Source organism: Nanorana parkeri, unplaced genomic scaffold (genome assembly GCF_000935625.1).
Source record: "Nanorana parkeri isolate BGI_ZX_2015 unplaced genomic scaffold, ASM93562v1 scaffold558, whole genome shotgun sequence".
Taxonomy (NCBI): Eukaryota; Metazoa; Chordata; class Amphibia; order Anura; family Dicroglossidae; genus Nanorana; species Nanorana parkeri.
This window is the reverse complement of record NW_017306826.1, coordinates 36,856-51,458: the sequence shown is the minus strand read 5'-3', so window position 1 is coordinate 51,458 and position 14,603 is coordinate 36,856. Positions and strand designations below refer to the sequence as shown.

General features: G+C 39.0%; 1 protein-coding gene across 1 annotated transcript in view; it reads left to right on the top strand.

The window, feature by feature from the left end:
- The window catches only part of RFX3 (regulatory factor X3), a 220,370-nt gene that overhangs the window by 200,446 nt on the left and 5,321 nt on the right, over nucleotides 1-14,603 (top strand). The window contains exons 11-15 of the mRNA XM_018562046.1: nucleotides 1,071-1,225; nucleotides 7,490-7,587; nucleotides 7,668-7,817; nucleotides 8,924-9,132; nucleotides 14,024-14,177. Of these exons, the coding sequence (XP_018417548.1) occupies nucleotides 1,071-1,225; nucleotides 7,490-7,587; nucleotides 7,668-7,817; nucleotides 8,924-9,132; nucleotides 14,024-14,177 (766 nt within the window). The remainder of the gene's footprint in view (nucleotides 1-1,070; nucleotides 1,226-7,489; nucleotides 7,588-7,667; nucleotides 7,818-8,923; nucleotides 9,133-14,023; nucleotides 14,178-14,603) is intronic.

Below are 14,603 nucleotides of genomic sequence, written 5' to 3'. Positions count from 1 at the left end.
TATTTAAGTTATTATTGAATAGTTTAACTAATAATACATGCAAAGTTTACATCTTTGCATGCTTGCCCATCACTATTTTTGTTATTGTATTTCATTTGGAGATTTTTACACTAACCACTAGAGGAAGCTGTGTATTTGACTCAGCCTCATTCAGTCTCCGTGCTCTACCTGTCTGCCATGTAGGGAGCGCAACTTATTCAATGTTGACTGACTGTGAGAAGGAGCAGTGAAGCACATCCGTTATGCACCACTGCAAAGCAGGAAGCATAGCCAGAGTATTTAAAGTCATCTTGTATTATTTTTCACAGCTCAGTCACCTAACTCCTGCATTGTATATTGCTTTTTATCCCATGCTTCTGTGTTAAGTAGAAAAAATGTTACAGACTTTGAGCGTTCACTCCTCATTCCCGACCTTGCTCTCCAAAGCAGACGGACCCTTGACAGCTCTTATCTGTCTCTGCACTTTCCCAACACAAAACAAGGCTCCTCTTCCAGTTCTAATGCCTGTGCTGATTCCTGTGAGAGCATGCTCCCTTCCTGTGACCTCACTTGTGTCTGGAAAGTGCAGGGACAGTGAGATAGGAGCTGTCAATCAAAAGTCCGTCATCTTTGCAGAGCATGGTCGGGAATTAAGAGGAGTGAACTGGCAAAGTCTGTAACTCAGTTTCTACATCGCACAGAAGCATGGAATTAAAAGAATTAAAAGCAACATATGCTGTGGCAGTTCAGTTGAGCTGTGCTAAAGAATATAGGGTCGGACTTCATCTTTAATGACAATTATGGCTGCTGTCATGTACATATGTAATCATGAACTTTGTACAGAAAGGGAGTTTTGTCAGGCATTGATACGATTATCTGCTAGAAGTTGATCCTTTTCACACGAAAAGGCTATACATTCTTTAACAATGGTATTATTTCTATAGCAGATGTGTTCCATTCCATTGACTTTTCTGATTTTTCTCTTACACATTTATGTTCTTTTTGTGAAAAATGTACTTGAAATTGAGCGACATACTGCTACCACATAGGGATAGATTACATTTACATCTCATTTTTATTTCTGTTTCTAGCAACTTAAGTGAAATGGAAAGCAGACTGCCAAAGTCAAAGTTGATTTTGCTCTGCAAAAATGAATCGATTCTGAAGTGGATGTGCAACTGTGACCATGTGATGTACCAAGCTTTGGTGGAGATCCTCATTCCCGATGTCCTAAGACCAATTCCTAGTAAGATATATTCTAGGCATGATTATTAGTGGATCCTAGGCCCAGGATGTACATGTTGAGACTAAGCTCTGGTACCGCAGCACCACCACCACCACTTAACTGTTAAATTACAAAACTTCACTGGGTGCCAGAAAGACAGGGCCTAATCTTTTGTTGGGTGGAAGTCAAGGGTCTCACAGATGTCCACCTCAAGATGTTCATGATCCTGCCTTGACATGGGAGCATTGAGATAGCCAACATCCTAGGATGCCCTTTTATAAATTAATGTTGCATGCTTACCCTATTTTGTCTAGGGGAAAGTACTCATAAACATCAAATGGGTGTTTGCTGATACTGTCTTTAGCAGTGTTGGCAAATAAGAATCTCTGCAGGTTACTTACAAGGTCAATAAACCACCCTGAGGAGGTCTTCAGGGGTAAAAACGTTAACCATCTGGAATAAATATACTTTGGCAATAGTTTTTTTTTTCTCTAGAATATCACTGGCACTTGGAGTATCTGCTAAGTGCCTAAATAAATATTGATTAATCCTAAATAAACAGCAAACATTAATTTCTATGTGTTATACATTTTAATAGTAAAATTGGTTAGATTAAGCAGGCACAACTGAATTACACTTAATGTATATGGTCATCATCAGACCAAATATGTACATAAATATAGCATTTAGAATGCATGATTGTTCTTTATAGTTTACTTTCAGAAAGGGAGTGAAGGGGTGGCAGGGAACTATTCTTCAATCTGACATATCATTAATTAGCAAAGTCAATGAATCAAAGAGCCAATAAAAAGCAATGGTGTGCTGCATTCCATGAAACCAAGGACCACAACATTTCTGTAATACATTGTGTAGCATTTTCCATTGTAGGAGTCCAGAGTCCATGTAGGGATGGTGTTCAGGTAGGTATCAAATTATATTAAATTACTTTACTTGGTATATGTTGGCATTATCCATTAAAGTCCATCTCAAATCTTCAGGGTTTTTTCCTATCAGAGGGATAAACAGGCATTCCCAGGCAGATACAGCAAGCTCCTGCAAATACAGGAATGTTGCATCAATCTAAAGGGCTTTGGGCAAAGCCAGACATGGCTATTCATGATAGAACTATTGATGGTGCCAGCATCTAAGCAACTACAGTAGCAGTAGGAATGGCAATGCTGCAGTGATTTTACCATATCAAAGGAAGTTCCTACTCGGTGGTTCCATTGGCTGGATCAATAGATGTTTACAAAATTTTCCAGGGGGTACAGAGAGCCCAGTCTTACTGGTATGGGTAGCCTATATAACACAGATGATTTTATAATTTGACAATAGTTGTACTTTAACCCCTTCGTGACGGGAGACGTACACTGTACGTCCAGCCACAAAGGGACCAAATGACTTGTCACGTACACTGTACGTGACGAGTTATTTGCTGCTTTAGAGGGCTGTTAATCGCTGAGAATCAGCTTTTAACATTCATTAATGGCTGCCCTTAAAAAATATCTAGGTTTAAGCAGTCTTTTGCTGCCTTGTTGACAGTAAACAACAATTTAGTATATTTAGTGTAGGACCTTCAGTCTTTCATATAGCAAGCACTGAGCTGTGTTCACGCTGCAGACAAGTGGGTTGGGCTGGTTCATAGAGGGAGGTGTATATGTTTTAGTGATTCTGCGCTGGATAAGTGAAATGCAAGTATTCTAAAATGTACGTGCTAATGTGAAATAATTTGAAGGCTGCAGCAAAAACCGACCCTTAGGTCAAATCATATAAAATTTAAATTATGAAACGCCCACAACAATCAATAAACGTGTCAATGTTTAATGAATTTTGTTCCATTTAAGTTCTTTCTTTTATATTTTTTTTATTGTATTTTTTGACTGTATTTTATATTCATTGATGATATATTGATTCAAATTTGTATATTTCATGGGTTCACGATTAGCTCACAGTTTACTGTGACATTGACACGTTTATTGATTGTTGTGGGCGCTGCATAATTTAAATTTCATAGAGGGAGGTGGCAGCCTGCAGCTGTGGCACAGCAAAGTACTCATTTTGGGAGCAGAAAACTGTGCAGGCTGTGAAGTGTATCTGGAGCATAACTGGGCATACGAAATTGCTTTTCACTTGTAAATGCAGCACAGGGCTCTCTTGATGTTGGTTTCATTTTTGTACTGTGTGTACAGTTTTCCTATATCAAAATATTGCACTTGTAGTGAATACAGCACAGACACCGTACAGCAAGTGAATAAACTGCCAGCACCATCCCCATAACTGCCTTTTATTTCTACATAACCATAACCTAGGTTTTCTATAAATATACATCTATAGTTTTGTGAATTCTTGCAATAGCTCCATTTTTCTTTTCAGTTTGTTTAGGTACAAGTAATGTTATCTTTTGATTGGTTCAGTAAAATGTGTCATGACACTCATCTATGGTAGAACAGTATGGGTACAATAACTGCTGGCCCTGAACATTTTATTGAGAGCATACCTTATACTGATGCACTGGTATAAACCAGCACATTCAAGGTCTGACTGAGTACCCTTGCTTGCTCTTATTTAGTAGCCAGTACTCCTACGTAAAACGTGGTCAGTGTGGTCTAATTACACATTTTGTGTAAAACATTTTCTCCCTCTAAAAAAATGTACACCATCCATGTCAAAAGCAGGTAATCTTGCTAATGGAGATTACAGATAATCTTTTTTTTACTCCCATGAATGTAGCATTTGTGCTCAAAGCTTACAGGTTACAATATTTTGTCCTTCCAGTCATTATTGTACCACTGCCTGTGTGTCTGTATTCTGCCCATAAGCCAAGCAGCAGGAATTTGAAAGTCAATGTGATTTTCTGAAGAGCAGTAATCCCAAAGAACCTTGTGGCAAACAAAGCTGCTTTCAATTGATGTGTACGCCTGTATTGCGCAAGGCTTATTATATGCAATATAGCACAGAACAGTTTAACGCCTACAGCTTTGCACTACATGAACAAACTTATGACCTTCAGTTGCAACTACACAAAAAAAGTGTTGAATTAAAAAAAATAAAAGGAATAATTTATCACACACTTTGGTTTTTCATTTATGAAAGTGGACTCGCAATATAAAACTGTAGCATCAAATGTTTTTATTTGTATACCATACACAAAGAGAAATATTTTGTATGGATCAGTAATGATCTCAATTAATCAATTTCAAACATCTACTGCAGGTTATAAGTCAGTCATATGCTGCGTAATCTGATATGCTGTTAACAGAGAACTGAAAAAAGAGACATGCCTACCTGGCATTTGTACACACAAAAATTGGTAAATCAGCACATAAACTTAGCCCTGGTTCACACCTGAGCGTTTTTTGTGTGTTTCCGCGCCTATAGATACACGCGGAAACGTGCAAAGCACAAAAGTCAATGCATTCCAATGTGAAACATCCACATCTGCGAGTTCGTACGCGCGGACAAAAACCTGCAACGCGAGAAAAGGTACATTCACGATTTTCTGGGCAGTTGCCGCGCGTTCGAATTGTGCTTGTAGCAGTGTATGATCGTGCGAAAAAAGTGCTGAATTGCAATTGCTTTATTGTGAATGGAGCCTAAAGCTGTAGTCATTAAAAAACACTAGACCCCAACAGTTAAAGTGAAGCATATGCACCATAAGACACCAGCACATATATTTTATTGGTTGGCCCTCCACATGCCATATAAAAGTATATGAGCCACTTAAAAGATCATTTTACTTCTATAAATGTATCCTTCAAAGAATTCCCATCCATTCCTTCAAGGTTTTATAGACGCCTGTCAATGCTCCTGGCAGATCCACACTGAGCAACCCACAGGGACCTACACAGCCAATGCTGGAAACTGGCCTGGCCAGTCCCAAAGTCTTTTGCGCATGTATGGACAAACCCCATTTAGCCCTATCATCACAGGGACAGCTTTACAAAAAAATATAATCTAATATAACCTGCGCTCCTATCAGTGACTTACCCCTAATCATATACAGTATATTTATCTAGCCGCTGTGCTAAACTTGGAAAAAAAACCTCAGCTCACAAGATATATATACAAATCTGCACTGCGGTATAAATTCTTGAAAAAGTCCTCTTATTCAAAGATAGAAAAATGTCCACAACCCAGCAATTGTGCTCTTTAGTGAAATAATAAAACAAACACCTCTGTGTTCCGTTTCCTCCTCCACACTCACCAGAATGCAATGGCAACTCAGATTATAGATGGGCCATTGAATGCTAAATATCTGTAGCAATTTGGTATAAACGCTTCCGTTTTACTCCCGTTCTTGCATATACATTCAGCCAGCTGTTTTTTTCCAATAGTTGACTGGTAATAATCCTCAGAAGATTGCCACCCTTTACACTTCCAAGTTCATATTACTACTTATCCAGTCCCCCAGAGCTCAAAGAAAGCATATAAGACCCTGCCATAGTGCAGCCATTTAAGAGATTTCTTTATTAAAAACAGGTGTTTTTTTTTTTGGTTTAATATATTTGTATTATTATTTCACATTAATACATTTACACACTTTCAAAAAAAGTAACAAAAATATAAAATTTCCCCTTATATAAAATCACTGGAAATCCGCTCACCAGACCACTGCTTCTCCTCCCGCCAGTGCTTCTCTCCCTTCCTGTACCAGCATGTTAGTGTCAGCATGTACTGCCCATCCAACCTTTTGACCATTTACAATATTTTTTTCTTAATAAAGAAATCGCTTAAATGGCTACACTATGGAAGGGTCTTATATGATCTACATATTAAAAATGCCGTTTTAATATCTACAGTACTTTTGGACATGGGTGGACAATGCTGACTGCAATAATTGACCACTTGCCCAATTTACTACTGCTGCTGTGCACTGTAAATTGCCAGTTTTAAATGATATCTCCTTTAATTGTGTTGTGAGGTTTACTGCACAGAAAATGCCATGAAAAGTTATTAGTTGATCAAAGGGCAGTTTGTGGATATAAACTCTTTTTTTTTTTTTTACATATCTTAATAGTTCAAGAAAAAGAAGTAACTCAAAGTTAGACACCCAAGGGCTGAGATTGATTTTGGTGAAAAATAGAAGCAACAAAAAGAACTGCTGCAGTTTACTTTGTCACTGTTCTTATTTTCAAAACTCATATAATTAAATTCTTTACTGTTAAACATATGTGGAATCTTACCTTCAATTATATCATTGTGGTTTGTGGGACTTTAGTGGTTACCAAGGTAGATCACCAGGGGCTCTGTAAACTGGCAATGGAGATGTCTGCTAAACAAGTAAAAGGAGCAGAGCCTTTGGGGTTGATTTACTAACCTTATAAACACGCCACGAACAAGTATACACCTCTGTAGTGTGTTCCCTCCCAGCATGATCTATTGGTGGAATCTAGACACCTTTGTAGTGTGTACATACCCAGCAGTTGTAGTTGTAGTGTGTTGTGCAAAGCCCTGCATGAATTGCAAGGTGATGTTGTGTAAATTAGCTCTACATTGTGTTGCTTGCGTTGATGAATGCAGGAATGTAAATGCATGAGCTAACCATTTTTGTCCAAACTGGGAAGCAGCATTATATATCCATCATGTGCATGATTTTTCAATATATGGCATTAGTGGAAATATGCTTTTAGAGACTTTTTGGTTGATAAATACGTTTTGCTGTGTAAAAATCACACGCACCTAGTGCGTGCGTGTGTTTAGGTTAGTAAATCACCCCCTTTGGCTCTTACTGCCTGACAGTTGCCAGGCAAGTTCTTGTCTGTAAGGATCCCACTTTTCTGTTTCTTTTAGGTTCTGATAAGACTTTGGGTTGTGATAGGTTAGTTAATGAATTAATCAGTAGAAACATTTTCTAAACTGTAATAAGCTAGCCAAATTTTAACCTTTAGATTATTGTATTGTAAAGTTTCCTCCAGGTTTATACAAGGCAGTTGCAGGTTGTTCAGTTTCCTCTAGTAGAGGAGGCATGCCTGAGACTACTTGGAGCCAGTATATGGTTTGGTATTTATATGGTTCTGTGATTCAGTGGATTTTTAGACTGTTACTTTGCTGCTCCTCAGAAGATGACTTTTAGACTTTTAGTTTACCATTAATTAGCACACATCTGTCTTTTTAACACACACAATGGTTTCATTTTTATTCAATATCTTATTTTGAGGGCAACAACCTTTTTGATATATACTGTTACATTTATTCAAATTATATAATAAAAAAACACTGCTCATTGGTGTAATATTTTAAATGATTATTTAGATTGGAAACACATATGTCTTCTGTCTTCTAAAGGTGCCTTGACCCAAGCCGTTCGTAATTTTGCAAAAAGCCTTGAAGGTTGGCTCTCTAGTGCCATGAGTAATATTCCACAGAGAATGACACAAACCAAGGTTCGTGACCACTTGTTTAGAAGACAAAGATATCCCCTTCTTGATGCTGATTTTAGTGATTCAATGATTTGTTTCGACAGGTTGCTGCTGTAAGTGCCTTTGCCCAAACTCTGCGAAGATATACATCTCTCAATCACCTGGCTCAGGCAGCTCGTGCTGTGCTCCAGAACACATCTCAGATTAACCAGATGCTCAATGACCTCAATCGCGTGGACTTCGCCAATGTCCAGGTAAAGCAAAATAGATGCTCAATGTAAAAATGCATCTCTCGACAATTTGTATGGATTGTGTGAAAGTCCAGACAATTTAACTATTTTACTAGCAAATGCCAGTATAAGATTATGAAGTAACTTGGTTATTATAAAACAAAAGAAATAAAAACATTACAGTAATTTGAATATGTAATTGATTGGACCAGCCGTACCATTGTACAATAAGCCTTGCTAATGTTGAATCTTAAACTGTCAATTGGATAAAATTAAGATTTTTAGCTTCAGATTTTAGGCAACAATTAAAGTCCATAACTGCAATTTTTTATTTAATATAGTAGTTCTTGTACAGCCTCAGTATTTGCCTCATGTGTGCCAAGTACAGGGTCTTGTACTGATCTGAGGTATGTAACGTTGTGGACCGGGTCAGGAGCTGGCAGCTTGTATAGCAGGGTTGCTATCTACCACACATGGTAGCAATCAACAGTTAAATTACGATCAAACTCTTGCCGACCCCTCAACGGGGTCAAGTATATCTTTAAGCCATTTTTTTTTTCTTACTGGGGAATTTTCCCTATATTTCCTATCCTGAGACAGAACAGAAAGAAAGAAGAAATCTCTTCATAGTAAAAGGAAATTCCCTCTTTTCAGTGGAATAAGTGTTCCCATTGGAAGATTTCTTCTCCCTACCTGTGCCGGTGACAGCTGTCCTCAACACAAATAGAGAGGGTGACTCAACACAGCAGAGATGACACAGACAGTAATATAAACCTGACAAAGTTTTTAGCTCTTTCCTACTCCACCCCAAAACATTTTTTGGCTATAGATACATGTAAAGAAAGATGTCTGTTACTCATGCGGAAAGCTGAATTATAATTGGTTGCCTCCTATTTACCTCCACTTTTCATTTCCTCCATTTTTAAATAATTCTGCCATTATTTAAGTCAATTAAATAATAAAACTATTATACCCTAGAGCCTAGACTACAGACTACCTGATCAATACTTACAATAAATAGCTCTGGCATACCTCTTCAAGTACCTTTTGGAGCAATGAGTTCAATATGCTTAATAGATCCACTCACCTCTTGAAAGTGTAATGTATAATGATGTGATGGTTTGTGACAGGAACAGGCTTCCTGGGTGTGCCAGTGTGACGATAACATGGTGCAGAGATTAGAAACAGATTTCAAGATGACTCTTCAGCAGCAAAGCACTTTGGAGCAGTGGGCTGCCTGGCTGGATAATGTGGTGACACAAGCACTGAAACCTTATGAAGGGAGGCCCAGCTTTCCGAAGGCAGCACGACAGTTCCTACTTAAATGGTCATTTTACAGGTAAAATTGAATGCAAATATGTAATGTTTGTTCTTATAGCTATAGTGTTTTGTATAAGAAAAGGTAGTTAAAATGTATAATTCTATTGCTGTAGTACTACAAAAGCAGCCATGAGCCAGAGTAAAAATCTCCTGTAAAGTGGTGCCCTACAACAGAGATGTGCACAAGTCAAAGGCAAATTATCAGTGACAAAATCTTGTGCTGTTATGTGACATGTCATTGGCCATCATCTCAAATTAACAGTGAAGGAGTCTGGTGCTGTTATTTGACATGTCACTGGCCACTTACAGATGATAGTGATACAGGTATGGTGTTTTTACATGTTACCGTCAGAAATGCTTTTCTATAACTTCAGTAATAACAGTGGTAACTAAGGGGGAATCAATTCCTTGGTTAGCAGGCTCCTGATCCAATAGTAGCATTGAGTTTTGTTGACCCTTTTCGGTGTGTGATGTTTTAAATGCTGGTAAATATTCTGTATTCCTGCTTTAAAAAGAGGTTCTAAGCCTTCCTGCCATTGCTTTGTGCCTAGCAGTATCCCTGGGTTGCCACTGAACTATCCACCCTCCCAAACAGCACATAGTCACCCCTCTTTTGCTCCCCAGCTGCTTCAGCCACCATGATCAAAGAAAATACATAGTACTTCCTGCCCTCAATGCAGGGCAAAGCAACCAATTCTTTATAAGGTGTAATCTAGCTCATAGCTCAGTAGGTCTGTATCAGGATTTCTAAGGATCACTTAAAACTGTACAAATGTAGACCTTTCAAACAAAACATTTGAAGTAAGGTCATATTAACATTGCACTACAAAGCACAAAACTATTATATTTATCAAACAAATCTGCTAGTCAGATATAACCCCTCCTACTCCCATAATGCTCCAGTTTTATGCTAGTGTCTTAAATGAATAGATGTCTTCTGTCTCTGAGAGTAGCAAATCCTTTCTATTAGATTTTTTTCTTCAATCAAGCTTCTTTGCTTACTGCAGCGCCAAGTAGCAAATTCCTTGCAGTTTTCCAGATCGGCTGATCCTCATCATAGCCTTGAAGACTGTACCCCAATGCCACCATGCTGAAGATGCATCGATGGCTTTCAATGTGACCCTAGTGCACTGGGCTCTTTTTGGAGTGCTTTCCAGGCACCCCGCATATTGTGCGAGTCAGCTGCGGAGAGCTTTACATGCCCACAAATGGGGGCCATAGGGCACCCTCTGGACCACCACTATGGTAAGTCACTGGGCCTTGCCCTTTTGGAGCCTGGTGTGTGCTCATTGTGCTACTGTCTCCAGCTGCAACCCCACAGGGGTTAATGCCTGGCTGGCTCAGAACACATGGAACATAAGCGTGTTTCTTCTTATTTTCTTTCACAGTCTGGCTCTGAATTAGCCTGCATCTGCCTCTGTACACTTGGTTGCAGATGTAAAGTGTTTCTTATAAAAAAAAAATCTTGCAAACAATCCCCTCCAGCACTGCGCATGTGCAGCTCAGTGCACAGAAAACAAATTTCTAACAGGCATGTAGGAGATTATTTTTTGCATAAGAGACGTACCCAGTCTCATGTCAGCAAATTTCTTTAAAAAATACACCTTTTTCTTCAAGGATACCATTTAAGTCCCTTTTGATGCAGTGCGCACATGTCTAGAGAATTCTAAGTTACTAGTCCTGGCTCCCTCAAAAGCGCACAGCTTGGCAGTACACCCTCTACTGAGACCTTTTTTGTAGGGTGACTGGTGTAATCTAGATAAGTTCTTCACTCCTCTCAAGCATTTTGCCCAACAGTACCCCATTGAGGAGGAGTTCCTTAAGAAGTGGTTTGTTTACATTGTGGATCCGGCCATTTCCTTTCTTAAGACTCTGATTGTTTTTGTTGAGGACATTCAAGTGTTTAAAGATCCTGTTGATAAAAGACTGGGAGGTCTTTCTAAGGCCTTATTCTCCCAAGCTGGCCCTGCTCTGCAACCTTTTATTGCTGTTATGTCTATATGCCAGGCCCTGGATGTGTGGTCCAAGGATATGTTTAGAGATCCTGATTCAATCCTCATTGATCATTCAGTTCTCTAAGAAATGTAATTTTTTTTACCTGTTGTCCTGTACTCTTGTGTTCCTGGACTTGCGGATATCATACACCTGATATCTAGAATGGGTCTCCTGTCTGTACATATGTGAAGTGCTCTTTGGCTCATATGCGGGTCTGTAGAACATCGGTGCAAAAAACACCTGTACATGCCGTAGATGGCAAGAGCATCTTTGGTGCCTCTCTGGACAACATTATCAAGGACATTACGTGAGGAAAATCACTCTTTAGCCCCAGCAAAAAAAAGCTCAGCCTCAGACTGGAAAATCTTCGACCTCGGAAGCTAAAAAGAGTTTCTTTCTTTTCTCCCACTCCTCTAGATCCAAGGTTAATCCAGGAACTCAGTTCCACCACAAGCCTTGGTTTCCCAAATCTTAAATGGATAAGTCATGGGAGTAGTTTTCAGAGGCCACAACCTAGAGTTTCAAACTCTACCCCCACCCCACTTAAAGTGACACCAAACTCAGGAGTTAAATCTTAAAAATGCATTCAAGTACCTTCACTATTAACAAAAATGTTCTTATTTGTGTATCACTCAGCTGTAGATCCTCAAATCATCTCTGAATTGGTGCTGACACTGTCCTTCCTTCTGGAGGGTGGCTACTTTTTGTTCCCCATGGTCCCTGTGTGTGTTGTAAAGTAGTCACCACCCCAAGCTCACTCCCATGATGGACTACAATCCCAATACAAATTAGTAAACCAAATGTGAGATTGTAGTCCATCACGGGAGCGAGTTTCAAGCGATGACTACTTTACAACACACACAGGGACCATGGGGAACAAAAGTAGCCACCCTCCAGAAGGAAGGACAGTGTCAGCACCAATTCAGAGATGATTTGAGGATCTACAGCTGAGTGATAAACAAATAAGATACATTATTGTTCATAGTTAAGGTACGTGAATGCATTTTTAAGAATTGCCTCCTGAGTTTAGTGTCACTTTAATATTGTCAAGCCTGCCAACATCCCCGCAAAGACAAGCAGGCAGACCTCTACGCTGCTCTGGCACAATTCCTCTCTCAGGTAGTCATAGCCATGGTTCTGGAAAAAGAGAAGTTCAGGGTCTCTACTCAGATCTGTTCACTGTGCCCAAAGCAAAAGTGGGCATTTACCCCACTCCAGATTTTAAGGCACTCAACATCTTGAAAAAAAGTCTACATGGAATCTAATAGGCCAGTCATTCCTTCTCATTGCTTTGCTCCAACCAGGGCAATTTTTTGGCCTCTGTGAACATCAAGGATTGGCATGGGCCTTGTCTGCCAATCTCCATGAAAGTATTCATACTCTGAAGAGGTTCGGTTAGGTCTTGATACTTCAGCAGTATAACCCTCTTGTCTCAGAATTAACACTGTGTCCACTAATGAACTCCAAAAAAAGGATTTTACAGTATGTCCAAAAATCCTATTTTTTCAAAGTTCAGGCTACCAGCGGCATCACAAGGGGGTGCAGGGAGTGCAGCCCGCACCCGGGTGACACCATTGGAGGGGTGACACCAAAATTACTGACAGTCATTTTGGTGTCACCCCCTCTAAAAAGTCGGGCACTCGGTCATGGGCCGAGAGCCCCACAGTGTCAGGAGAGACGAGGGGACCTGGTGGCATACCTCATTCTGCCGGGTGAACGTCCCCTCCTCTCTCATCACCAAGATGGCCACCGGCAGGCGTCAATTAGATGGTCGCGCATGCGCCATGATGCTCCGGGTGACACCCGGCCACGTGACGCTCCTGCAGGCTACCATAATTGATTTGAATTATATAACCCAAGTGCCCTTTGTTGTTTCTTGTGATTACATCATAAGTATCAAAACTTCAAAGGAATGATTTGTGGTATGCAAACATAAACATTTACATAAAGTGTATTGCCAATTTGTATGTTTTCACACAAAAACAGGTATTATGGCATTTACAAAATTATCTTGCCCATAGATCCTAAAAAAATAAAAATTATTTAATCATTATTGTATACATCAAAAGAAACTTACATATGCAGAATTTCATCCAATGTGTTTCTTGGAAAGAAAAAGTCCTTTATTCTAGGATGCAAATGCGGCTCAAGTGATAAAGATGATCTTGTAATAAAATTATGTATCATGTAAGATCAATACATACATACTGTATATTGCTCCACCCATATATTGGTTGCATAATGCTAGAAAAACAGGAAAGGAGCATCAAACTCCGGATGTACCCATCCCACAGATTACTCCCCCAAAACAGGCACCACCAAGGGTGCAATACATTTAATAATTACAATAAATAACTATTTATTAGATTCTATCATGCTATAAAAAGGACCAAAACTATTCATTCAGACCAGGATGTTCCATAGCTTTTAATGTATATCTCAATTTACATTCTGATTGTAATAAAACCCTATCAAAATTCACACCTCTTTTTGGCATAAGAATATGGTCTTGTCCTAGACCATAATAGATAATAGTTCTTTTTCACAATCTTTGGTCATGATAATTTGTAAATGCCATAATACCTGGTTTTATTATTTTTTTTAAATGAAGATTGTTTTTTAATTTGTAAGAACTTCTTTTCTCATAATATCTGTTAGGGAATATGACAAAGATAATTAATTTCTTCCGGCTCCCTATTGTCATTCTGAGGTCTTGCATACTTAATAAATGAAGCAATACTGTTATATGACTACCGTATATACTCGAGTATAAGCCGTCCCGAATATAAGCCGAGGTACCTAATTTTAGCCAAAAATGTTAAAAAGCATTCTCATTAAATGTATGTTTACATTGATAGTCCTACACAAAGTGGCTTGCTAGCATTTAAATCTTTGTATTTTTGTTTCTCTTACAGCTCCATGGTTATTCGCGACTTAACCTTGCGCAGTGCTGCTAGCTTTGGCTCTTTCCATCTGATTCGCCTCCTCTATGATGAATACATGTTTTATTTAGTTGAACACCGGGTTGCTCAGGCAACTGGAGAATCACCAATAGCAGTCATGGGAGAGGTGAGTTTGTCAACATACATTTAACTAAATGGTTTATTTTAAGAGGTGTACTTTGTTAGTAATGGTTATATTCAATATAAACTATGAACCATGTACAATATCCACATACCTAATCCTTTTTAGTAATTTATATGGCCCAAAAAATAAACCCAGCTTTTCAACTGACTGTGTGTCACTACTACAGTGGGTTTAAAGCTGTGTATGAAATTGACCTAAACATTTTAGGACAATTATACGATGAGGTGTTTTGTTATTATCTACTTCACAATTCGCAGACCACACTTGTACACTGGCATCTTTCATACTAGTTATTATTATTTATAAGCTGAATTGGATGCATTACAGACAGGTGGATGGTGGAATCCTATTTTGAAGCCATATAGAGCAGTGAGGGATGGGGGGGGGGGGGGGGGGGGGAACTGTTTT